This window comes from Adiantum capillus-veneris, chromosome 4 (assembly GCF_014529385.1).
Source record: "Adiantum capillus-veneris isolate H3 chromosome 4, ASM1452938v2, whole genome shotgun sequence".
Classification (NCBI taxonomy): domain Eukaryota; kingdom Viridiplantae; phylum Streptophyta; class Polypodiopsida; order Polypodiales; family Pteridaceae; genus Adiantum; species Adiantum capillus-veneris.
In genome coordinates this window covers 22508627-22534799 of record NC_140934.1, presented here as the reverse complement: position 1 = coordinate 22534799, position 26173 = coordinate 22508627, and the positions used below count along the sequence as shown (strand labels likewise).

Here is a 26173-nt window from a genome sequence, read left to right as displayed (position 1 = left end):
GATTTATGTTTCTATGTCTTGTAACATGCATATATGAGCATTTGTGTTGCATTGTGATGTGCCAACCACTGAAAATTCCAAATTAGATGAGATTGCCTGGGTATGTAATTTTAGTGCATCGAGACACCCATGGAAGATCAATACGGTCTAGGTGTGATGGCTAATTTTACTACGCCGGAATATCAAGAGTTTCGATCTGGACGAAAGGAGAAGCTAACTCCTTGATCAAAAGAGCCGAAAGGAGAAGCTAACTCCTTAACAAAAAGAGCAAACCGATTGTCCCTCGGAAAGTTTTGAGCTAACTTGAGTTGTTTTGCAGATATGCTGTAATCGCGGACGATTACTCTCTTTCAAGAAGGGAAGATGTAACAAACTGCTTACATGTCGACCTACTGAAGAAAGGAGCTACCGGCCGAGGGGCCTAAACCCTAGCAGAAGCAGAAGCAGCAACAGTGGCAGATTTTCGAAAATCACGTTGGCTGATGACGTGGCATGTTGTACGAACTTCCGTGTTTTGCGCTGACTGCTGACGTGGCAACTGTACGAAATTCCGGATTTTACGATGGCAGCTTTTGGCATTGCTTTTTGGACTAGAAGCTTTTGAGTTTTAAAGGCTTTTCAATTTAACTGCTTTTCAGGCCAAGGCCTTTAGATATGAGGTTAGGGCTCATTCTCTGGCATGCCTCTTGGAGAAGGTGCAGAGTCTGGAGTACCGGCTTGTACTGTGTTGATGCAATATAAAGAAATACCGAAAGGGGCGCCAAGGTTTGGGGCCAATACTCTTTGGGGTGGAATTCCACCACTCCGTGTCGCGTGTCGTGACTCGTCTCTCTTTTTCAGTTCAGTTGTTATTGAAGTGCTAAAAGTCTGTTCAGACTGTTCTTTTCTATTGGCACGTGGTGCCCGTCTTGTGACATGGGCTCTCCGGTCTACGCAATTGGCAAGGAGTGTGTGTCGCGTACACACACACACACACCTTCGGCATCAAAAGAGAGAGGAAGCTCTCGACATCCGCAAGCGAAAGCGTAGAGAGAGAAGCAAAAGCAGGCTTTTCTCGGCATCGGCATCTTCCTTAGCCGGACTCTCTCTTGCTACTTGTAACAAACACCCCAAGTCAAGATTTGGCCGCGACACAGCAGAGATTCACTTCAAAACACTTCACAAATTTAAGAGTCGACACGGCCCGGCGTAGTTCCGTGCCAAGAGAGATTGGCCCCAAAGACTAGGGCCCCTTTCGGTATTTCTTTTATATTAATCTTTGAGCAAAAGTACAACTGCCCACGGGTGCTCGCTTTCAGACTCTACATCGAGTGCTCTGAGAAGTGAGCCCCCTTGGGTCACTTATAAAGATTACAAGGGATGCTAAAAGCAGAGCCCCAAAAGCATGAAACTCAAAAGCAGCTTCTCCCAAAAGCCGCCAACCAAAAACAGTCAGCGTTAACTACGGAAATCCGTACAGTCGGGCCACGTCAACAGACAGCACGTTTTGCTGCAATCCACAACTGTCAGCTTAAATCGCGACCATCCGTACAGCAGCCACGTCAGCAGATTCGCCATTTATAGAGCCTAGTGTCCCTTTTGGCCCCCGGTAGTTGTCCATAAGTTGGAACAAATTGATAGTCATGCCACATCATCAGTTTGTGACACTATCGGCATCGAAGAGCGAGCAAAGGGGCTGATTTTGACACACACTCAGATCAGCCCGGCGTCCCTTCTTACACACACACTTTCGGGTTCGCTCGACGGCAACTTCTCAGGCGCTCTCGGCTTTGACATCGACTCGCCAATTTTCAGCTTTCGATACTTTTTCGGCATTGACGAGCAGGTTTTTTGACATACACAGGAGTACACAGTGATGTATGTATTATGTGGTTCAAAAATCTACTTTCTCTGAGTTCTTTGCCATAGCCATGTCGGCTAACAGGTACATAACAGCAGAGTGTTGATACGCCATCATGTGGATCTTGTTGCAGTAGATTTGAGATTGTTGTGGGGCTGATTTGGATCAGCCATTTCAGCCTTACTCTGAGCTTCTTACTTCAGCCATTTGGCTCCTCATGCATGTATAACACTGTGGGAGCTTCTACGCTCATTGATTTTCCGGACGGCTGATTACCGAATGTGCATACAGTGTTGTAGATTGAGTTTTGAGATTCCGGTCGAGCGATACTCTTGGATCGTTACTTATTATGACTGGTCTTTTGGTTTTGTGAGCCATTTTATGCCGTTATACTGTCAAAATTCCGACGGAATTTGTATCTAGAGTTTGCCTCTTTATGCCATTGACACCTTGTGCGTGGTAGCTTGTTATTCGGCTACATCTGCCCTAGGGGGGAGATTCGTGGCATGCAGATTGTTAGTGAGGATGGTTATGTCATGGCATTGTGGTGCTCAGTGACACTTGGTTATGCTTTATGCCGGTTTTGCCAATGATTGTGGAATCCTCTTGAGATTGGTTTTGTGGTTTATATGACATTGTGCTGCCGTTATGTTGTCAGATCTTTATTGGAGCCACCATTGATGTGCATCAAGGATTCTGCACAAAGTTTGCTCTCGGGTGTGAGAGTGGTATTGGCGGCAGGTTTGCTCTCAGGTGGGAGATCGTTGTTAATCTCAGGATGGAGATAGGACATAGATTTGCAGATATTTGATTTATTTTAAGTGCGGTTTGATGCGCATTTTCTCATGGTCAGTTGGCATTGATTGATGCGATCCAGGTTGTGATTGCAAGTGGCACTCAAATTTTACGTGGGGTGTTCTCTGCACGTGGGAGATAATGCAAGCATGCATCGATACCGCACAATGTAAGCTTGGCGATTAGCTCATGATTGCAAGTGTTTTGGCAGAGTAGGGTTTGCCGAATTTGTTGCCAAGTTTGTGACAGGTTCTAGAGAGGTGTTTGAGCTTGGTTTTGGCTCATGTTTACGGATGGTCTTTTGTTTGCACTCTCATTGATGGTTGTCACACTTATACGTTGGTGGCATTCTATTTCGGGGGAGAAATTTTGTGGTTGATGAAGTTTATGCATTGACAGAGATTGTCTCACAGTTTTGCATCTCTGGTGCCATACCTTTTGGATAGTTAGCAGGTGTTTTTGGGCAGGTAGTTTTGCCTTCTAGTTTGCTACTTTGGTCTCATGGCAGAGACAGGTGATCATTCAGATTGTGACCTCTCAGGGATGAGCAAGTTTGATGGTTCAGACTTTGCATCATGGCGAGAGTGTCTGCTTCATGCATTGACACAGTGAGGTTTGCATGGACCATTGAGTGGTGATGCAGGTAGACCTTGTGGGATGTCTGACGATCAATGGCAGGATCTAGAGGAGATGGCATTATCTACTATCCGTTTGCACCTTGTAGAGTCAGTATATGCTCTTGTTATGCACGAGCCTACTACGAAAGCATTGTGGCAGAGATTACATGTCATGTATGATAGATCTGACTCACCTATGACTCGTGTGAGACAGAAGCGTTCACGTCCACGTCGACATGTTATGTGTTGGCATTGTGGTCATTTAGGGCACATCAGACGGCGTTGTTTTCGTCGTATGAGACAACGCAGGAGACATGGTTGTCTTCAAGATGCAGTTGATGTTGTTAGCTCAATTCATTTGACAGTTACAGGAGCAGATGCAGTGCTTGAGTACACGAGTGATGGGGATGTCACATTTGCTTCATTTTTTTCTCTTGATGTGCTTCTGTCTATGGATTGTGCACTTCCTTCGCAGTGGTTGCTAGATGTGAATGCTACGTTTCATGTCACTCCACGACGTGACTTGTTTTGTAGCTATTCTAGCAAGATGCTTGGCCTTGTACGCTTGACTGATGGTTCAGTGCATGACATAGTTGGCGCAAGAGGTGAGATTGTCATTACCGAGTGGTGCATCAGTTGTGCTTAGACATGTGCGTCATGTGCCAGACATGACAGTGAGTTGGTCAGCTCAGAGATTGTGGATGCCATATTTCGCTTCTAGAGCGATCTTTGACGATGCATTTGGGTTCACTAGTCCTTGCAAGAGGAGCCAGGGATGGCATGGTTAACCCTAAGCACGTGGATCAGATACGAGACGGTGTTGTTGTAGGTGTTTTTCTGGCAGCAAGAGACGAGACGTGTCTCCTTAACGGGTGAGTTCCACCATGCTCACGAGACAAAGCATTCAACTGTGCAGGTCATGCCAGTAGACTCTGTAGAGACAGAAGTAGATGCTCTAGTGAGACACAGCATGTAACAAACTTGGGCACCCCACGTCTAGATTCTGTCGTGACACGAGAGAGAATCACTTAAAATACTTCACAACTTTAAAATCACAGTTCAATTTGGTCGACACGGCCCGGCGTAGTTCCGTGCCAAGAGAGATTGGCCCCAAAGACTGGTGCCCCTTTCGGTATTTCTTTTATGTTCATCTTTGAGCAAAGTACAACTCCCGCAGGGTCCTTTGCTCTCAGACTCTGCGTCCACATGCTCTCAAGAGTGAGGCCCTTAGGGCTCTTTTATTCTTACAAGGGATGCCAAGAGAGAGAATCACTTAAAATACTTCACAACTTTAAAATCACAATTCAATTTGGTCGACACGGCCCGGCGTAGTTCCGTGCCAAGAGAGATTGGCCCCAAAGACTGGTGCCCCTTTCGGTATTTCTTTTATGTTCATCTTTGAGCAAAGTACAACTCCCGCAGGGTCCTTTGCTCTCAGACTCTGCGTCCACATGCTCTCAAGAGTGAGGCCCTTAGGGCTCTTTTATTCTTACAAGGGATGCCAAAAGCAGAGCCCCCAAAAGCAATTAAACTCAAAAGCAAATAATCCCTAAAGCAATTTGCTCCAAAAGCAATTGATCCCAAAAATCTACGCAAAAAAAGCTTCAGCGCAATTTGCAAAAATCCATACAACAGCCACGTCAACATGTCAACGCGATATGCAGAGATCCATACTGCTATCCGTAGTGCCACGTCAGCACCTGTCCGTACTGCCACGTCAGCAATCAGTGTGTGTGTGTCCGAGGGCCTGCCACGTCACCAGTTTGTGACATACCCCCCTCCTGACCTGCAAAACAGAGAGGCCATATACTGTCTTAGTAGACACTGACTATTAGTACCAACGCACTAGACACGACACATCTAGCACATGTACAAAGACAACAGTCACATCACTGCACATAACATCACAGGACGTCACATGACACAGAAACATTCATTCCAAATCTCAGACCATGACTGCCAGCAAAGTATTTAGTAACCACATCTAGATCCATTCCGGACTTCATTGATGTTTGGTTAACTAATCCCATATTGCGATCATGTCTATAGAGATTATTTATTTATTTATTTTTTTCCGACTCAAGCACTGTCGTGTGCAAGTAGTCATTCGCCTCAAGCACTGTCGTGTGCGAGAATCCGTCGCCTCAAGCACTGTCGTATGCAAGAATCATTTCCAAGGATCCCAAATTATCACTAAGTTCATTCTGAACAGAGTGGTCCAATCATTCAATCCATTGAATCAATCGTGATTCATGATTCGTTATCAGGTTCATTCAGGAGCTGTCACTGCTCCATCTCATTCTTAATCCTGCTCTTTTTCCAGAATTCATAGATGCTTTCATAAAACATTAATTTTATTCAAAATTTAAAATCTTCTTCCAAAAAGTCTTGTTTCATAAATTCATAAAGCAAAATAATGCTAATTCAAAAAGCTGTTTTGGAACGAGTATCGCCTCGTCCTGCTGTTCTTTCAACCTGCCAATCATTCTGATTCTTGTGTCCTTTCAGGACACCTTGTAGCGAAATGTCCTTGTTCTCCACATTCAGAAAACTTCCCTGCTTTGAAATATTCATCTCTTTGGTCTTCTGTCAGTGAAGGTCGTCTCTCTCTTCGTCCATTGTTTCTGCTATGACTTGTTGAAGGTTGATATGATGGATAAGTCAATTTACCCAAATGTATAGCAAATCCCCGCTTCGCATGTCCCATCAACTGTTGTATAGACTCTGACTTCCTTTCGAGATAATAGTCTCGAAGTTCTTTGGGAAGCCCACAAAAAAACCGTTCAATCTGCTCCTTAAATTTGATCTTCTTAAAGGATGAAACAGGTAGAAGAATTTTCCAAAATCTTTCACAATAAGAATCCAAAGATTCTGTCTTGACCATCCGAACATGTTCTGGTCAATAATCACGTCTCGTTCGTATTCTTGTGTGAGCCATGAAGAAATAAAGAGTTTCTTAAACTTCAACCACTTTGTCGGCTCTTGTTTCCTTAACAAGAGAGTGGACCACCATGTCTGTGCATTGCCTTTCAAAAAGGATGCCGCCCGTCTGATCTTGGAGTGCTCTCTATAGCGGCCTCCAAAAAATGCTATGTCAAACTGTTAGACAAAGGCTAAAGCCTTGGGAGCATCTCGAAACCCTGAAAAGTGCTCAAATTTTATTGCCTGTCCTCCCTCTTTGAATTCTTTGGGCTTTTTGCCCTTGTTGTCGAGGAAATCATATTGATTAGGGCCATGCTCTGATACCACTGTAACAAACTTGGGCACCCCAAGTCTAGGTTCTATCACGACACAAGAGAGAATCACTTAAAATACTTCACAACTTTAAAATCACAGTTCAATTTGGTCGACACGGCCCGGCGTTGTTCCGTGCCAAGAGAGATTGGCCCCAAAGACTGGCGCACCTTTCGGTATTTCTTTTATATTCATCTTTGAGCAAAGTATAACTCCTGCAGGGTCCTCTGCTCTTGGACTCTGCGTCCAGATGCTCTCAAGAGTGAGGCCCTTAGGGCTGTTTTATTCTTACAAGGGATGCCAAAAGCAGAGCCCCCAAAAGCAATTAAACTCAAAAGCAATTGATCCCAAAAATCTGCCCAGAAAAAGCATCAGCGCAATTTACGGAAATCCGTACAACAGCCGCGTCAGCATGTAAGCACGATATGCGGAGATCCGTACTGCCACATTAGCAATCAGTGTGTGTTTGTCTAGGGGCCTTCCACGTCACCAGTTTGTAACATAGCAAGTGTCATCGGAGTCTATGCAGGCAAAGGTAGAGCGCGTCTGCTCCCTAGTGACACAGACAGAAATGACGCACATGGAGTTCTTTGATATGCTCATGCTACATGTTGATGAGTTGATGCTAGGACACATGGTTCCGCCTATGGGTGAGAGGGACCTAGCCATCCTAGTGTCGGCGATGACACATCCATATGCGATGCATAGTCCTGATGATGCAGTGCATGCAGATAGCACAGGGGAGGCTAGGACAGCCAGGTTTGCGTAGATTCTCTTCAGCGTTTGGGCATCTCATGTACAACCTACTAGTGTCGAGGCCCAACCTAGAAGCTGTAGTGGGAGCATTTGTAGCACGGTTTGTCAGTCGTACAGTGGCTAACACTAGCATGCTGCATTGTGGGGCTTTGCAGACCATACAGAGTTGTCTGCGGGATTTACATGCAGGCTCTAGCGTGGATACGCATACTCACCTATCACTAGAGCCGATACGGCTACATGTAGATCAATTGAGCGAGCCAATGGGCATAGATTGAGAGAGACTCTCACCTGTTTTTCTGGTACATATACATTGCACTACGTTCTCTTGCTGAGAGGCACATTGGCCTTTGAGTGGGAGATTGTTGGGACAAAGGCCTCTGTGCTTTGCCCGACCGCCTAGGCTATGGGTGCCCGCCCACTTTTTGTACATAGATATAGTTACAGTGTATAGGGGACTGCTCTTCTTGTTGAAGATTCCCTTTCTACAGCAAATGGAGTCCGGCGAAACTGCTTAAGCAAAAATCTCATAGCATTCAAAAGCTTATGGCGCACTCCAAGGACGCCTTTTCTATGCATTCCGACTCTTTGACTTACCCCCCCTCCGACAAACCGACAACCACTTCCATGGGGAAAGAGTCTTCCAACGACAAAAAGAAGAAGGGCAAGAAGTAGAAGAAGAAACCCCCCGGCCCAAAATTGACAGTAGAGCTGCAGAGTACTTCAGAGAGGGCAAGTGTTATGGTTGTGGAGAACAAGGGCACATTCTTACAAAGTGTCCAAAAAAAGAACCTAGGAGCAAGTTGATGGCAAACCGGAAACTTCGAAATTGGTCGATGAGCAGGCAAAGAAAGGAAAGACAAAGGCAAGACTGGTTCTAGACTTTGTTGGGAGACCTTAGAGCAAAAGGATGAGAGTACAAAGCTCTGTAGAGCATGGGGAAAAGTACGAGACTAGGCCCTTGCTAGCGCCAGGCTCTCTCTCTGCACACCCCATTGCAAGTTCCATCTGCAGAAGAGAGGGAAGGTGGGGTTTTGTGCCCAATTTCCGGATTTTTTGAAGCGGCTTGTGAGCACTTTGAAGCTCAAAATTTTGGGCAAAGCTCTACAGATCGACGTGGGAGACGAAGAGGAGGATAGGATCGGCTTGGGATCGACTTGATTCTATTTTCCGGCTTGGTTCGTGCAGCCACCTTTGGAATGCGAGAAGGTTTCCCGGGTTCCAGATCTTGCAACTTAAATAATGGCCCCCCCTTGCTCGAGCGCCAGCGACAAATTGAAAGGCAATAACTACGCTCGTTGGAATTTGATCATGCGACTCGGGTTCTCACGGAAAGGCTTATGGGATGTCGTCAACGGCTTGGAGCCCCGTCCCCAAGGGATCCTAACAACAGGTACACTCGCCTTCAAGATGACGAATAACTCAAATCGTGTGTCAATTGGGATGCGGCTAATTCGAAGGCACTGTCGGCCATTGCGGAATCTCTTACAAAGGACATTTCTCCAACCATTCAGACCTTAACGACTACCAAAGATACGTGGTTCAAGCTCGTCGCAATGTTTGATCGAGATTCTACGATGCGAGGAATCACCCTTCTTGGTCATTTATTTGCCACCTAGTTTCCACAAGGAAGTTCCATGCAATCATTTCTTTTGAAGGCTAAAGTTATTCATGATCAACTATTGGCTATGAAAAGTGCATTGACGAGTACTCAGTTAGCTGCTTTGTTCCTCACGAAGTTGCCTAAGGAGTATGAAACGGTGTCAAGGACACTTCGGCTACAAGTCACAAAGGAAAAGGTGGAATTTGATGATCTCAGCTCGTTTCTCATTGAGGAGTAAGCCGTGTTGATAACTCGAGGCAATATTCAGATTTCTGAGACAGATGGGGAAGCACATGGTGAAGCACTTGCTGCTTCAAATTCTAGAAAGAGGACGAAGCACCATTGTTACAATTGTGGAAAGCGTGGTCGTTTGGCTAAGGATTGCAGATCCCAAAGCAAAGACAAAGATTCTACAAAGAACAAAGGTAAACGCAAGCAACAGGTGGAAAGCAGTGATAGTGACTCGGGGAAGGACAGCAACGGTTGTTGGTGTAGTGGAGTCCACACTGGCAAGAACTCCTGCCTTCTAGTCACATGGATATCAGTGCCGACACCAGCTTCAGTGAGAGAGAGGCTTGTGAGTGGCAGAGAGGGGCAAACAATGCTCCCTATAATTAATTTGGACCCTTGTGTTGAAGTGCAAGTTATCGGTGTTTGGACCCGTAGGAGTTAAAGGCACATGCATTTGGCAGGGAACCCATCAGACGTATCTAAAATATTATCGATGAGTGCGCCAGTCCATTGTTGTTGGTCGGATCATGGACACGATGTGTTCCACGGTTCATTATCTAGGAGTATTATATTTCGGACGTGATGTGTTCACAGTTCACGAATGGGGATTATTGGACGTAGTGTGGTCTACAGTTCAAATTTCTACAAAGGCAACCGATGCTCAAGATGGCATTATTCTCAGGTACAAAGTTGAGGGTAGCAAAACCGAGGTGTATCCAATTGGTGGCCACTTCTAGGGTGTCCATATTTATTTTGGCTTTTAGGTATTTATTTTACTTATTTGTCAAAGTCTGGGTAGGGCAATTTACTGAGGTTGCTATATAAGCAACCCCTTGCCTCCATTGTATTACACCTTCAGTTATTCTTTGCCAAGGTTGATTGGTTCAGGAGACTCTCTCTCTCTCTCTCTCTCTCTCTCTCTCTCTCTCTCTCTCTCTCTCTCTCTCTCTCTCTCTCTCTCTCCTTGGTTTCTACGCCTCCGCATCGTCGACTTGCCAAGAGTCTCGAGTGTTCTACATTTTCCCTTCTAAATGTGGGCAGTATGTCACTTTCAATGACTTTACATATTTATTAGTGCCTTGGCATATATTCTGGATCGGGCCCCGAGGGGGTTTTATATGTGGGTGGGCCATATTTCTGACTTGTCTACATATGTAGGTACCCCCCCCTCCTCCCCCCGCGCCTTGTATTCTATATTTCAATGATAAGTACAATATCCACCATATTTTGGTCCAAAGCACTCTCTCCAGCGTTTGCGCATGTCTTACGTTTTCTCTCTAGCATTTTTCATTTGCTCCAACGCTTCCTCTCTACAACATTTTTGCCTTGCAATGTCATTCTCTCTCTCTAGCTCCTCTGCTTTCCCACTTTATACTGCAAGCTGACTTGCAAATTGGCTACCTATAGTACCATAGTTACAGGGAATGGCCATTTTCAAGTCTCCATTTCCCGTTGCCATCCCAATTTCCTGTTCCGGATCCCCGTTCTGTGTTTCAGGCGTGAGTATCCGAAACAGGGAATGGCATTTCATGCATGTTGCCATTCCGCGTTCCCCGTTCCAATTTAACGTTCCGGGTAACTATGACCTGTACCCCTTTCGGTAGGCGGTACGAGGTAGGAGGACATTTCCGAGGAAATCTGTTATGATAGACTCGAGATCCATTGGCTGCCCAGTCTTGAGAGGAGGTTTGCTCACAGTTGCAAACAAGATCCATCACCCGATTCACCCTTTTCCGCTACACCTTTGACATCAACATGGTGTCCATGACCAGTACTTGATCAAGGGGAAGGATGAAACTAAAAATTCCCTACATGGGAGTCTGTTAGAGTTTTGAAAGCTAGGTTTTCCCACTTATTGATGACGACCTGAATGATCCTAAAGGGGGGAAATATGTGGTGTCCACGTCAAAGGAGAGAGAACCTAGTCTAGGACACCCATCAGGGCAGACAAACGCCACTAGAACGACCCATCACCAGAAATCAAGGGCGGGCTCACTTGTGACAACCACCACAATAATGTCCCAGTCGAGAGCCCCTAAGGCTAGGCCTTCACGAGATTACCCATACAGAATGATACTTGGGGGGGGGGGGGACAAGTTCTTACAAGTGCACGCCTACATCCTCACGATGCCGCGGATGGTTGTTGTGGTTGGGTGGTTCGTCCAGCACATGTCCATAAGCAGTCAAGTAGCCTCCTACACTCAATTCACTTTCCCTTTTTACTTGAGGTTTGCAGGGCATAAGAGGGTATTCTATGCAAGTGCAATACAATCCTTTGTTGTACTTTGGTGAGATGTAGCTTTACCTTGGTGCTCTGATCTATTTGATAAGTTGTAGCTTTGCCCTTTGCTGCTATAATCTTCTCAGCGTTTCGTAACTAATGGCAAAATCATTCTCCATTCTAGAAACTAAAAACTAGACTTAAGGGCGAAGACATCCTCCATGTAGAAGTTTGAACAAACATTGCACAGTTCTTTCTCCATACAGTTATATTGTGATGCAGACAGCCATGCGTGCTACATGGAAACATTAACACATCATACAAAAATTAATTCTCATCAATCAGCAGCATTGAAAAGGCTTACCACATCAGACATGGAATGTGCTGCATCCGCAATAACAGCCGTGCTCCCAGAGGCATAACCAGCAAACCCTTTACCAACAGTTAAACAGATGTCTGCAACGAGTCCAAGGAGAGACACACGCTCCCCAGCCTCTCCAGTATCATCATTATGATTCGGGTCACTGTGATCATGTGCATGGCCCATGTGGGTCCGAATGATCACGCAGCGAACCCCAAGCGTGTGACACTTAGGGTCAGAATGTGTAAGGTCCGTGCCTTGTGTAGAAGCTATAAAGCCAAGCTTGGGCCCAAAAGCCCTGATAGGACCGGCCCCTAGGTGCAAACTCAGATGCGTCTTACTTGTCACGAAGAAACGAGAACAACCTGACTGCACCAAGCTCAGAAACAATGTGTCTCTTGCGGAAAAAAGCAAAGCCCCTCCAGAGTCTATGGAGTTAGTTTTCTCGCGGGAAGTAGCTGGGACACTGTCAAAAGTGTGCGCTGTTGTGGAGGATGCAGGTAGCAAGAGCTTCGATACCGCCCGATCGCTTGGGTTCGAGGCCCCCTGAGGAACAACACCGCGAGGAAATCTACAGGACGCGGCTGAATTTTTCCAACAATGAAGTCGTCGCATCATGACGAGGACGAGCAGCAAAGTTCTGCAGCCCTGCTATTCTCTGCTCGAACGAGCTAAACTAGAAGTCGCCATTTTTTTGTACTTCCACGTGTCGTCCTCCTGGTTTTCAGGAGGAATCGAGGGCGTCAGATTTCCGAACGACGTAGACCATCGATCCTTTTTGGAAAGTGCCTCCAATTGCACCCTCACAAATCAAGGATTGAGCTATGTGGATGCAACATTTATATAAGGACAGTAGCGCGTTGCTGCAGCAAAAAGAAATGTGGCCTTAATTCTTATAAAATTAACTTTCGCATCAAAGCACAAAAGGATCAATGTTGGATTTATGTTCTTGTCATGTAATATCAATTATACAATGGATGCTACATTAATGTACAAAATTTTGATCGTACACATTAATATATCTTGATCTGCTTAATGAGGATAATACCTACACGAAAAAGAGATTAAGGTGGACTTATGCACCATTGCATGCACTCAACTACATTGTAGGGTCACCATTCACAAGAAGATTTAAAAATTTTCTCATGTAGGAGTCTTATTCAGTGTTTTTCATACAATGCATAACATCATGAGCTTTTGCTCGAGAGGCACCGCATACCTAGCTAGGTACGATTGGGGGCAGTACCTAGCTAGGTATGCAGTGCCTCCCTCACAGAAGCTAATGATGTTGAGGTAACTCACAATGTGGGAATTATTGTGAGAATCTGTCTAAAACTTCTTGTGATTGATGAAGATCATATAAGACTCTCTCTCTCTTCTCTCTCTCTCTCTCTCTCTCTCTCTCTCTCTCCACACACACACATCTTCAGTTTAAGAAGACTTGTTGCCTAGATCTTGGAGGCCCCTTGTAACAACTCTTAATTTCAACACGGATTACGTAAGCTCTCTCTCTCTCTCTCTCTCTCTCTCTCTCTCTCTCTCTCTCTCTCTCTCTCGCACACACACACAATACAACACACAACACAAAAGTCATGCTCAACTTATGCATAGCATCCTTTATGTCGTTCCAATTTTATCAGATGTCCTCTCTCTCTCTCTCTCTCTCTCTCTCTCTCTCTCTCTCTCTCTCTCTCTCTCTCTCACACACACACACACACACACACACAGAATACAACACACAACACAAAATTCGTGCTCAACTTATGCATAGCATCCTTTATGTCGTTCCAATTTTATCAGATGTCCTCTCTCTCTCTCTCTCTCTCTCTCTCTCTCTCTCTCTCTCTCTCTCTCTAGCTTGCACCCATCATGATGGTGATCGTCCACAATAGATTGATGTAAGCATATCTCTCTCTCTCTCTCTCTCTCTCTCTCTCTCTCTCTCTCTCTCTCTCTCTCTCTCTCTGTGTGTGTGTGTGTGTGTGTGTGTGTGTGTGTGTGTAATGGAAGGTTTTGTTGTAACAGCATCTCAGAACTGAAAAAACTGTCAAAACTTTGCGTTTTTGTTGCCGACTTGAAGGCAATGTCAGACAAAACTCGCAAGGGTGGAAAAGCCACACTCGCCATGGAGAATGATGCAAAATCTCCAAGGAATTTGGATGCTAATCCAACCACATCATCTACAACAACGGAAGCAATGATCATGGCTTACTTGATCTCGTTACAAGAAACCGTCAACAAACAAGGTGAAGAGTTGCGCGCACTTGCAATGGAGAATGGTACTTTAAGAGTTCTTGTTGTGGAGAATGAGCACCTCAAGAAGGTTTTTTAAATGCAAACAACACGCTTGATGCATCTTGAGAATGAAGTTCAAGAATGTAAACGCTCTCTTGTTGACATGAATGTATTGAAAGAGCGCTTGAGCAAAGTTGAGAGTGATCATGTATTGAAAGAGGAAACAATAGATACAATACGACATGATGTATGTGAGATGAGAAATGCATCCAAATCATGGGCTGATATATGTAAGGATAATGTGGTTTCTACATCTCCTATCACGCAAGCCGTTGTCCAAGCAAAGAATGTAGAGAATGTGGACACTCAAGAATTGCACGAATGACAAAAACGCTCAAAGAACATCGTCATTCGTGGAATCAAGGAGGAAAGCATGGAAACACCCCAATCTCTTGCAGTTGCTATTGAAGAGTTTTTTGCTACACACTTTGGCATGTCAGGAATCATGGCTTATGGTGCACATCGAGTTGGAAAACAAGGAGTCCCTCGCTCGGGAGAAAGACCTATTGTATGTACCATGGCTGATGAGGTAAAGAGAAAGATCATCCTTGACAATGGTTGGATCTACCTCAAAGGAACAGGTTGTAATGTATATGAGGATCGCACTCTTATGCAACAAAATGTACGTCGCAAAGCATATGAGGAAAGAAGCAAGAAGGTTAAGGTATCACCTCAAGAAGAAAAGCGACTTAAGGAGGATACAAGTCCACCCAACAAATAGGGACACATGATCTATGAGACCAACTCACGCTTGCGAATAAGCTTTTGGAATTGTAACGGATATCCATGGAATGCGGGAATTGGCATTGATGAGCTTACCAATGACTCCGATGTGATACTTCTTGTCGAAACATGGGAGCATGATGCGCAACGAATTCTTGGATTTGACAAATACGATGTGCATTCTTTGATGTGGACCAAAAATGCAAAGCAACGAAGAGGCCAAGGAGGCGTAGCATGTATGACCAAAAAGGGTTTGAAAGATGTTTCCATTGTCAAAGAAGATAAGTATAAACGCTACTTATGGCTGAAAATCAGCCCACCAAATGGTCAAGTCATGTTTGTGGCCGGTTGCTACATTCCTCACTATGACTCCAACTTTTATGCTTGCTTGAATATGGATAGAGATCAACCCTTTGTTGAACTAGAGGAAGACATTGCTCATTACAAGGATCAAGGTGAAGTCATTGTTTTTGGAGACATGAATGCTCGCACAAATATGTTACAACACGACACACAACAAGTAGACATGCCGCATGTCTCAAGAAGAATGGATGACTCATACATGTATAATCGAAGTTCTAATGATGCAAAAGAAGTGGATCACTATGGAAAGTCACTTCTACATATGTGCAATAGTACCGGAATGCTCATTGCAAATGGTGTATCTCTATGGCAAGGCACCAATGACTTTACATGTAGAAAGCACAACGGTGCTAGCGTGATTGACTATATGTTGTTCTCGGAAGCCACTCTAGAATGCATACAAAGCTTTACACTTGGTGAATGGAATCCGGAATCGAATCATAGGATGTTATGTATTGACCTCAAGTGTGGTAAACGGCCCGAGCATGTAGCTTCCAATCATGATGTGAATCATTTGTACCTACGTCTAGACCTCAAACGAGCACTTATATATGCTGATATGGTGGACCAAATGTTAAGCATGATAGAGCATCAAGGGAGCTCAACATTAGAATGCAAGTGGAAAGTTTTCAAAGAAGTAATTTTCTTTTGTGCGAAGGAATGCTTTTCGGTGAAACACATGTCTTGCAAAAGGTCTAAGAAGGGTAGCACCAAGAAGAAATGGTTTGACATGGAATGTAGTCAAGCCCGAAAACACTTGCTAAGATTGGATGCAATCAAAGACAAGGAAGTTTACTTAGAATGTTCACACACATACAAAGCACTTGTTCAAAAGAAGAGGAGAAGGTGGGAAGTCGAAAAACAACTTCTTTTAGCACAAGAGAAAGCACATGCATGTGGCAAGTTTTGGCAAAATCTAAAAGGCAAGCGCGTTGAGAGCTTTGGTGACTTGACTCTTGAGGATATGTATATGCATTGTAAGAACCTCTATGAGCAACCCAATGTTGATAAGATGGAGTGTTGTAGCTCCCTTCCGTTTATGTCTCCCTTCTTTACCATTGAAGATGTATGCCGCACGCTTGAGAAACTTGCTACTCGCAAGGCAGGTGACCTTCAAGGTGTCAAGGCTGAAATGATTAAATGGACAAGCAAGAAAACACGATATTGGATATGCGAAATGTTTAACCTTGCACTTCAGTATGGCATGCCTCATGATTGGAGTGCAAATTGGATCAAACCTTTGCACAAAGGAGGAGATGTAAACAATGTGAACAACTATCGCACTATAATGGTTGGTTCTTTGATGGCAAAGTTATTTGGATGTATCATGGAGATGAAGATAAGTGAATGGGCTGAAAAGAATGGCAAACGTGCACTTGGCCAAGCAGGTTTTCGAAAGCATCATAGCACTATTGATCACCTTGTCACTCTTCGAGTTCTTATGGAAGCGTCTCGATTGAAAGGAAAAAAGTTGTATTGTTGCTTTGTGGATTTCAAGAAAGCTTTTGACATGGTACCGCGAGGAAATCTTTGGAGACGTATGCAAAGCCTTCAAGTGCCGAGAGAATTTATGCATGCAGTCTTTCGCATCTACCAAAAAGTGATATGTCGATTACGTATGGGAGATGGAATTTCAGAATTTTTTGCAAGCACTATTGGTGTCAAACAAGGATGCCCACTGTCCCCAACCCTCTTTGGGCTACTCATTGATGAATTGGAATGCATGGTTCTTGACTTTATGCAGCAAGAAGGCATAGAAGAGGTTAAGATCGGAAATGCGGTGATCATGCTTTTGCTTTATGCCGATGATGTAGTGCTCTTGGCACATACCTTAGAAGATGCACAAAAGCTTATGAGTGTCTTGGAACGCTTTTGCCTACATAGCAGGCTGATCGTGAATGGATCCAAAACCAAGGTTATGCTTGTAAAGACCCTCAATGATGAAAATCCATGCATTGTATACAACAATGAGAAACTTGAAGTGGTAGATCACTTCAAGTACCTTGGCCTTGAGGTTCCATCCAATCATAAATGGAAGGATTGTGCAATGCGTCGCTTGGAAGCCGGAAAGAGGGCCTATTATGCATTTGAGAACATGTGCAATGCAGGAGAGATCAAGTGTTGGGCTCTCAAAAAGTACCTCTTTGACACATTGGTGACATCGGTGCTTCTTTATGGAGTGGAGGTGTGGGGTGGAAGCATCGGGAAGTCTACTTGGAAAGAGTTTGAGAATGTCCAAAAGCGTTTCCTCACCAACTTTCTCCAAGTCAAGACACAAACACCCTACATGCTCTTACTTCTTGAGTCCGGATTGCTTCCCATTGAGGTCTTGAGCATGCAAAGGGTTGTGGAGTACATGCGTAAGACACAACGTAGCCCTTTGCATCGACTTCCTAGAATCGCATATGAAGCAAGTCAAATGGTTCAAAAGACATGCAAGAGCAAAATACTAAGTTCCGGGTGGATGCTTGATATCAAGAAATGGTTTGGAAGATGGGATGCATGTCACTTGGTCAAGGATGCGTCGATCGACTCCCAAGTTAATGAGGCCTTCTTACAACGCCAATGTATCATGGCTTGGGAGAAATCCGGAGGTTCTCGCTTCAGCCATTACACCACACACGTTGCCCCAAACTACAAATCTCTCTTCTTCTCGGAACGAGGTAACCGAACCCATTCCTACATCCTTGAGCCCATCCCGTTGAGTGCGATCCGCACCATTGCCTCCATTCGTCTTAGCTCCCATTCTCTACGCTGCGAGATAGGACGTTGGGGCACTGGCGAGGAGTGTCATCGACTTTGCACCTTATGCCCTCGTCAAGTGAGAGAGAGTGAGTACCACACACTACTTGAGTGCTCAGCTTTTGACCACATTAGGTCCTCTTTTCCCCATATATTCAGCCATGATCTCTCCCTACATACCTTCCTCTCCCAACCACGATGTGGACTCTCTATTGCGATGCTCATTTCAGCTATTTTTGAGCATCGAGAGTCACTTATGAACTCCACTCACACCACGTGACATGTTCATTTGGTCCCATAGGTCATATTTGACCTCCCAGGACGATAATAGAACTATCTATCTATCTATCTCTCTCTCTCTCTCTCTCTCTCTCTCTCTCTCTCTCTCTCTCTCAAACTCTCAAAATATGAGTAATTTTAAATTGTAACAAGGTGGAGTGAATAGAGGACTCCCCCATAGGCCCTCTAAAGGTAGCATTGGGGGTATTGGGGGGGGGGGGGGGGGGGACTTTACTCACGGGACATGGTGCCCATATGCTTTTGATTTTCTTGATGTATAATGAGCGTGCATAACAATGTTGAGTCTAGTGACTGCTTCTAATTTCTTAGAATGTGTTCCAACCACCCTCCACATTCTTGATACTCCTCCTAGAGTAGCTGCTTCACGTAAGATGCCCGATTGGCATGCGCCTCTATGCGTGCACCAAAGCAGCCAGTTTTATGACTCCAACTTTTGGCCAATTGTGTTAAGTGATGAAGGACTCCCCAAATTAAATGCCATTTACACGGCCTATTGGGAGTTTTCCCTTAACATTTCCATAAGGGAGAGTTCTCTCTCTCTCTCTCTCTCTCTCTCTCTCTCTCTCTCTCTCTCTCTCTCTCTCTCTCTCTCTCTCTACCTCTACTATGAGGTGCCACAAAAGCTCATGTAGTTGCAACCAGAGCATGCCAAAAACATTCCCCTAGATAAAGAAAATAAGGTCACACTTAAAACTCTTCCAATTATTAGGTCGTACTTTGAATTATGGTGGTTTTTACTCTAAAAATTGTAATTTTTTGTCATTTTTCTTCACGATAGGCTGGGAATCTAGCCAAGACTTTGCTCTCTCTCTCTCTCTCTCTCTCTCTCTCTCTCTCTCTCTCTCAACGACGAAGTTGGGCTGCATGTAAAGCTGGCATGTGGAACACGAGACGTGGGGATGTATTGTCCTAGGTTGTAGCTCATGTTTATAGTTGAACACTGAGAAAATGTGCCAAAATTCATTGGGCACACTACGTGATCACATACAACATCCCATTTTTGTAGCCTACTCCACAGACGATGCATGGAAGAGGCCTTGAAATTTTTAGTTTCTTTAATAAAACTTAGCTTTGTATCAAGTTTCCTAAGCCTCGAGAGCTTGGTGCGAGAAAACTCTCTCTCTCTCTCTCTCTCTCTCTCTCTCTCTCTCTCTCTCTCAACACTGCCTAGACATTGTATTAGATCCACCAGGATTGTGGTCATTTTGGACTTTTGAAGACGTTTACTATAAACATTTCATTTCCTCTCTCTCTCTCTCTCTCTCTCTCTCTCAAACACACACACACACACAGGCACACTCTGCACGCTCTCACGTTGATGTGGCTCTCTCTCTCTTGCACAGCAGGAGCAGTGGGGAGAGGCTTCTTTCTCTCTCTCTCTCTCTCTCTCTCTCTCTCTCTCTCTCTCTCTCACACACACACACACACACACACACACACACACACACACTCACACACACACACACATTTAAACATGACAGTTTGTTTTTTCCCTTAGTAGACGAGAGCTCTATACAGTCTGTATCCACACACGCTTTCTATAAAAAGCAAGTCATGCTCGCACATTGCCGGTCATATCTCTCCCTATCTCTCTTATAAAGAATATCAATCTTACAAAACCGAAGCGTGCAGCTTCACATGCAATCATGACATCCTTTGAACATGTAATTGCTTTGCTCTGACTGGCACTATCAGCTACATGCATGAAATACTTGTATCAACCTCCTTGGGATACACAATGGAGTGCACATGGGCTCATGACCTTCTACGGTTGGTTGAAAATTTAATGATAATCCTTTTTTAGAATCAGAGGCCTCTATTTTTAACCTTATCCCCCCTTCTCTTGGTTTGGCTAGACGACATGCATCTTCCCTTTCTTGATTTTTGACGCATAATACTCAGATCTCGCTCGTCTACACCCCCTCAAACCATGCCCCACCACACACCCATGCTTAAGTATGCAGTCCTTTAACTTTTCTTGGCACCTGATGTACTTGATCTGCTCCCGGATCGCGTTATCCAGCTTCATGCTCATGTGTAGAAACAAACCCCTACGGATTCGTGTTATTTTATCTCTGGTATGCCCCTATCTGCTCATATACATTTGCAATTCACACACACACACACACACACACACACTATTGTACTCGCCATACAACACCTTCCTTCGTACCTTCCACACGCAGGTGTGGTTGTGTGATCAAGACATGAAAACATACAAACTATCCCAAAAATTTTCATGGGGTTGCTTTGGAAAAGAGAGCCACCGTGGCTACCATGTTCAGTGTGACAGGATCATGTTCTTCTGATGCACACACCCACTTGAACTTCCTCATGCGTGCAAGCAAGTGGAATGATATCAACCAGTATGAACCTTGGTGGTGACACCAATTGACAATGGTATAGGTAGGTGATTATGCACCTACTCATTATATCTGATTTTTTATAGATGTGAGTACTTTTGAATGTTTCTCAATCCTCTGGGATTTGGATTTGCGCACACTCAAACTATGGTTTTAACTTGCTAATTTGGTAATCCCCCAATGCTGGGCTGTTAATACATTACATTATCGACATGCTATGACCTACATACAATAGGTAACTCAAGTTAGAATGTAATAATCATGCTTGATGTTGTAAATGACTATGACAGGGATTTCGAGTAGATGCTCTTGCACCTACTTAGTACTTAAGCTTTTCATGATGGTCGCGCTACTGCTTCTTTAACACATGCATACATGATTGCCATCTACAGTTATGTACGTATCAGTAAGTACGCATCAGATGATACACCTACTCTGTTAAGTATGGAGCCTGATTTACCCTTGTAATTTTCTGTGGTAAAAGCGCACATTTGTAAGGCCCCCATTATGAGGAGAAGCCATTGTGTGTGAAGGAAAATCACTCACCGGAAATCAAAATTTTCAAGGACAAGAATCAGGGGCAACTTTAAAGGCCTCGGGGGCGGAGGCCCCCGAGACTTTTTTTCGCCGGAATATTCTTTTTTGTCGGAATATTATGGCCGGACGACGGCCGGATGACAACCGTTCGGTTGGCCGGTGGCCGGTAGTCAATGGCCGATGGCCGGTGGTCGGAAGTCAATGGCCGGTGGTCGGAAGTCAATGGCCAGTGGCCGGTGGCCGAATTCAAAAGCGGACTTGTCTTCTCAAGGGCGGCCACACATGGGCGGATTGGAGGGTCCGATTTGGACTTATTCGCACAAGGGCGGCTACACATGGCTGTCTCTCATAAGAGAGGGCAACCCTTTTGGCCTATAAAAGGAGGCCATTTCTACACACATTTCAGAGTGTGAAGTTGATGCAACAAGGTGAGTGTGAGGTGGTGAGAGTGAAGCAAGGCGGGAGCTCTATCAAGGGTTTAATCCCTTTGTAAACTACTTCTTCTTTTGAAGTGCTAAAGCCATTGAGTGGCTGCTTTCCCGTGGACGTAGCCCACATTGGGTGAACCACGTATATCGTGTGTACTCTCTCTCTCTCTCTCTATACTCTAGTATAATCTCTTGTGTGTGAAATCTATCTCTCTCCATTAAGTAATCTACTCAAAAATCTATTTAGCTACGTCTTATTTCCTAACATACTCATTAGATGATACGCATCAGATTGCCATCTACAGTTTGCCTCCTTGGGTAGTGGGTTAACACACATTACTCACACTTGCATGTGTACCGTTGTTTTCTAGTAGCATATGCTTGCATATATATGAGATTTCTCTAGTTTTCTTACTCTTATGGGGTCTGGCGGTGATTTCACCCAGTACGACAAATCAAATCCACATTGATAATATTGTAATAATAGGATATGGGGATGTGCATAGCTTATACAGCATGAGGATACATATATAACATTGAGCACACACTCGAGTATGGGCATTGAATGATTACCAGTAATTTGGAAATTTAGGATTTGTTATATAAAAATCAATTTTCTGGTCCTTTTATGATGACTAGTTGGCTAGATTGTCTGATAAACTGGATGACTACTCAGGTTTAAAAACATAGTATTATGGACATTTCTTTGACACATAATATATCTTGGTTTTTTGAGTATATAGCCCATATTTTTGGAGTACCAGAGATGGTAACCATAGTGGTTAGCAAGGATGTGCTTTTTATGTGGATTTATAGCAGGACTTCAAATATTTTGAGCAACCTAGTTGTTAAATGTTCAGATTTCTCACACATGGTTTTGGGTTGAAAAAGCATGGGTTTTTGCAGCTGATGCTGGTCCTTTTCACATTTATGATGGTAGGTGTATGACTATAGCTGAGTATACTCATTTTAATAAATTCAGCACTGGGAACTGATCTTTAACAATTCTTTTTGTTGAATAGAAGCATAACTTTTGAAATTAGTGTTAACGTTTTACTTCGATAACAATCCAAGCTTCTAAAAGGGCCTTAATCCTCACGTGAGGGTCTCGAAGGAGATGGCATTGGACTGGACTTTTGAAAATTGATCCAAATTACAAAGGAGATGCTGTCCAATTTTTCTTAGAAGTAGATGATGTAAATATATGACTCAAATACTTGATTTGTGTTAAGTTGTTAGTTTTTATTATAATTCTTGACACCAATAACAAGGGGAGGGAGTTTTTGAAACCTGTCTTCCCAATTATTGCCAGTATTGATGGACTTGCATTTTTTGGATGGTGGCAGGTAAGAGATTCTTTCCTTGGCATTACAACGACAACTGCAGCAATAACAGAAGATCATCTATTGTTCAGTTATTTTTATTAGTGGATAGATGACCCTTGTATATGATTCTTTGATAGTAACATGTAATACACTATATGTCAGTATCAAGTTTAAATGTCAATTGTAGTCTTAACTTTATCTACTTGTTATCTAATGTATATATAAGGTTTGGTTATTTACACGTTGACTGGTCTCTAGTCCCATTGTATGGTTCAATAGTTTGTGAAATCAAACTATTGTAGATAATCATTCTGAAACACACACGCACTTGTTTCTAGCTAGCCTTTGGTCGGGTTAGCACCATACAATGGGCCTAGACCTTCTATAATTTTTTTGACTTGACCCACCTAATCCAAAGGGATGGGTTGGGGCCACGACTCCTAATTTGGTCAAGCACATATATCATATACTTCTATTACCTTAGACTGGCAGATTCTCTTTGACTCTGTACTTGACAAAGTATACTTAATCAGATGGCTTTTTTAGGAATGTGATGCGTATATAATTTAGCCCTATTGGCACCACTTTACCAAAACGGTAACCTTTTTCCATGTGATAAATGCCTCTTTTGTCGCTAAATTGTTCATATTTGGTTGGGGGTAGGGTTCCACATGGTGGGCCCTACCTCCAACCATGGGGGAGGGCCACACACACACACACACACACACACACACACACACAATTAATGTTGGAATTAGGGTTGCAGGAAAACACGCACAATTTGGAGAAGACGAAGGAAGCTCAAGGCACACAACTGAGAGTGTATTACTTAGTGTGCAATGGAAAGATAGATAGCCCTAGAGTGATGGGCATATATACAATGCACGGGAGAAAAAACCTCCTAAAGAGGGAAAAAATGCCCCGCCGGTCTGAGTGTGTTCACACACATCACTACCACATGTATATGGTAACAAATCCTCCCTAGAGTGATGCGGTGAACGAGAGCTGGCACATGAGTAAATGGAAGTGCCATGCCCTGAGGACATGATTAGTTCACAAAGGGGAGTAAGCACAAAGCTTTGCGGAAAGCTTCGAGCTTCTCATGAGACAGTGCCTTTGTGAAAAGATCTGCAAGGTTGTCCTGTGTTGGCACATAAGCCAAGCTGATCTCTCCTGCTGAGAATCTCTCCCTAACATAGTGGTAATGCACCCCATATGTGCTTTGTGCGAGCATGAAAAATTGGGTTCCTTGCAACTGCAATGCGCTCTGACTATCAGTCTAGATAGTGTTGGCAGTGTCATGTCCAACACCCAAATCAGCCATAAGGCATTTGAGCCATACACACTCAACCGTAGCTGTGAAGATTGCCCTGTACTCAGCCTCACAACTAGAAGTGGCCACAGTAGGTTGCTTCTTGCTCAATCATGATATACATGAACTACCAAGCATGAAACAAAAACCACTTGTGGACACTCGCGTGTCAAAACAACTAGCCCAATCTGAGTCCGAAAAGCATGTAATCTGACGACAATGATCCCTCCTTGGGATAAAACAAGCCAAGATGTAAAGTGCCACTAAGGTAGCGAAAAATCCTCTTGACAACCTGCCAATGCTTAGACCCTCGGCTATGCATAAATTGCTGACTTGTGAGACTGCAAATTGAATATCGGGCCTCATGTTGCATACATAAATGAGGCATCCAACAACAGTTTGGTAAAGAGTGACATCTGTAGGATCACCAGCATCATGAAGACTCAATTTTAAACCTGTTTCCGTGGGAGTGGCAATATGTTTGCAATCCACAAGTCCAAACTTACATAGCAATGTCTCTATGTAACTTTTCTGACACAAGGCAATACCACCATCACACTGCTTAAACTGTATGCCCAAGTTATGATGCAATAGTCCCAAATATTTCATCTTGAAAGTAGCATTCAAATTAGCCTTAAATTCAGCAATATGTCTCTCATTTGGTCCAGTGATCAGCAAATCATCTACATAAAGAACCACAATGAGAAGTACATCACCCTCACGCTTTATATACAATGTGCTTTCTGTTGGACTGTTACGAAAGCTTTGTTTGACCAAATGAGTGTCAGCTTTCTCATACCAAGCACGAGGAGATTGCTTCAACCCATACAAAGCCTTATTACATCTACACACTTTGTCCTCTTGTCCTTTCTTGACAAAACCACGAGGCTGTGTTACATAAACTTCCTCAAATATGTCACCATTCAAGAAAGCAGTAACAATGTCTAATTGATGTACATCCCAGCCAAAATGAGTTGCCAATGCACATAAAAAACGCACAGTAGTCATACAACAAGTGGGAGAAAAAGTCTCTTCATAATCTATGCCTTTTGGCTGTGCATAACCCTTTGCAACAAGTCGAGCCTTATGGCGACCGACCTCACCATTCGGCTTGCCTTTCAACTTGTAAACCCACTTTGTGCCAATGGCCTTTTTGCCAGGAGGCAAATCACATAAAGTCCATGTGTCATTTTCTATAAGTGCATCATATTCTGATTGCAATCCAATTTTCTAAATGGCAACCATCCAATTTTCTAAATTCTGTGCTTCATCAAAAGACAGAGGTTCCTCAACATCATGTAAGCTAGACACAGCCAAAGCATAACAATCTGATGCATAAGATGCATGGCCAGAGCCTGAACGAGTACGACTAGACAAAGGTGCATCCAATTTACTGTCACGCAATGTATGCACCAGCCATTTTGGCATACCTCTAGCCTCCTCATTTTCAGCCCTTTCCTCATCAAGTACATCATGTACATCTGCATCAGTAATTGGCTGATCTGTAACATTTTCGGAAGCCCCCATAGGTTGTACATTTGCCTCATTGGAAATTACATTCAAACTTCCACCACTAAAAAGAGGCAACAAAGTGTCATAAATGTCCTGTGAGCTTACATTACTGTCCTAGTACATGACAGCAAGGGCTGAACAAAGATCAAGAGATCCTGCAGCTCAAGGAACAGCTAGTGAAGGCACATACGGACTTAGCTGCTCAAGCGTTACAACAGAAAGATATGGGCCATCCAAGATAAAGCAATTGTGCCAGTACAACAAACACCAGAAACAAAAATAATGTTGACAAGGGTAGACCCACCCCCAGTAGATTTGCCAAGCATAGGCCTCCATGATTTTGAAGAAACAGAGGAGACTACTGAGATGCAAGAGAATAAATCAAGAAATGGATCTCAGAAGTCCAAGATCCCTCTCATAGGGAATACATACAATATGAGATAAAGGTACTGAAATCAACAACCTTGTCAATGATCAAGCCGTCCAAACTTTTGGCCATGGCATGATTCCATTACCACTCACGAAGCAAGAGGGCATCTTGTGGAAAAGAAAACTAATGCCCGCTCTTCAGCCAAATGCAAAGGGGGACTACAAAGACGTGCCTGTGAAAATGGA

The 26173-nt window shown here is 43.8% G+C and overlaps 1 protein-coding gene across 1 annotated transcript in view; it reads right to left on the bottom strand.

Moving 5' to 3' along the window:
* LOC147458859 (Cation efflux family protein) overlaps positions 1-12358 on the bottom strand; it is a 99083-nt gene extending 86725 nt beyond the window's left edge. Inside the window, exon 1 of the mRNA XM_086510283.1 lies at positions 11662-12358. Within this exon, the coding sequence (XP_086366409.1) occupies positions 11662-12276 (615 nt within the window). The 5' untranslated portion in view covers positions 12277-12358. The remainder of the gene's footprint in view (positions 1-11661) is intronic.
* Between the last annotated feature and the right edge of the window lie 13815 nt (positions 12359-26173).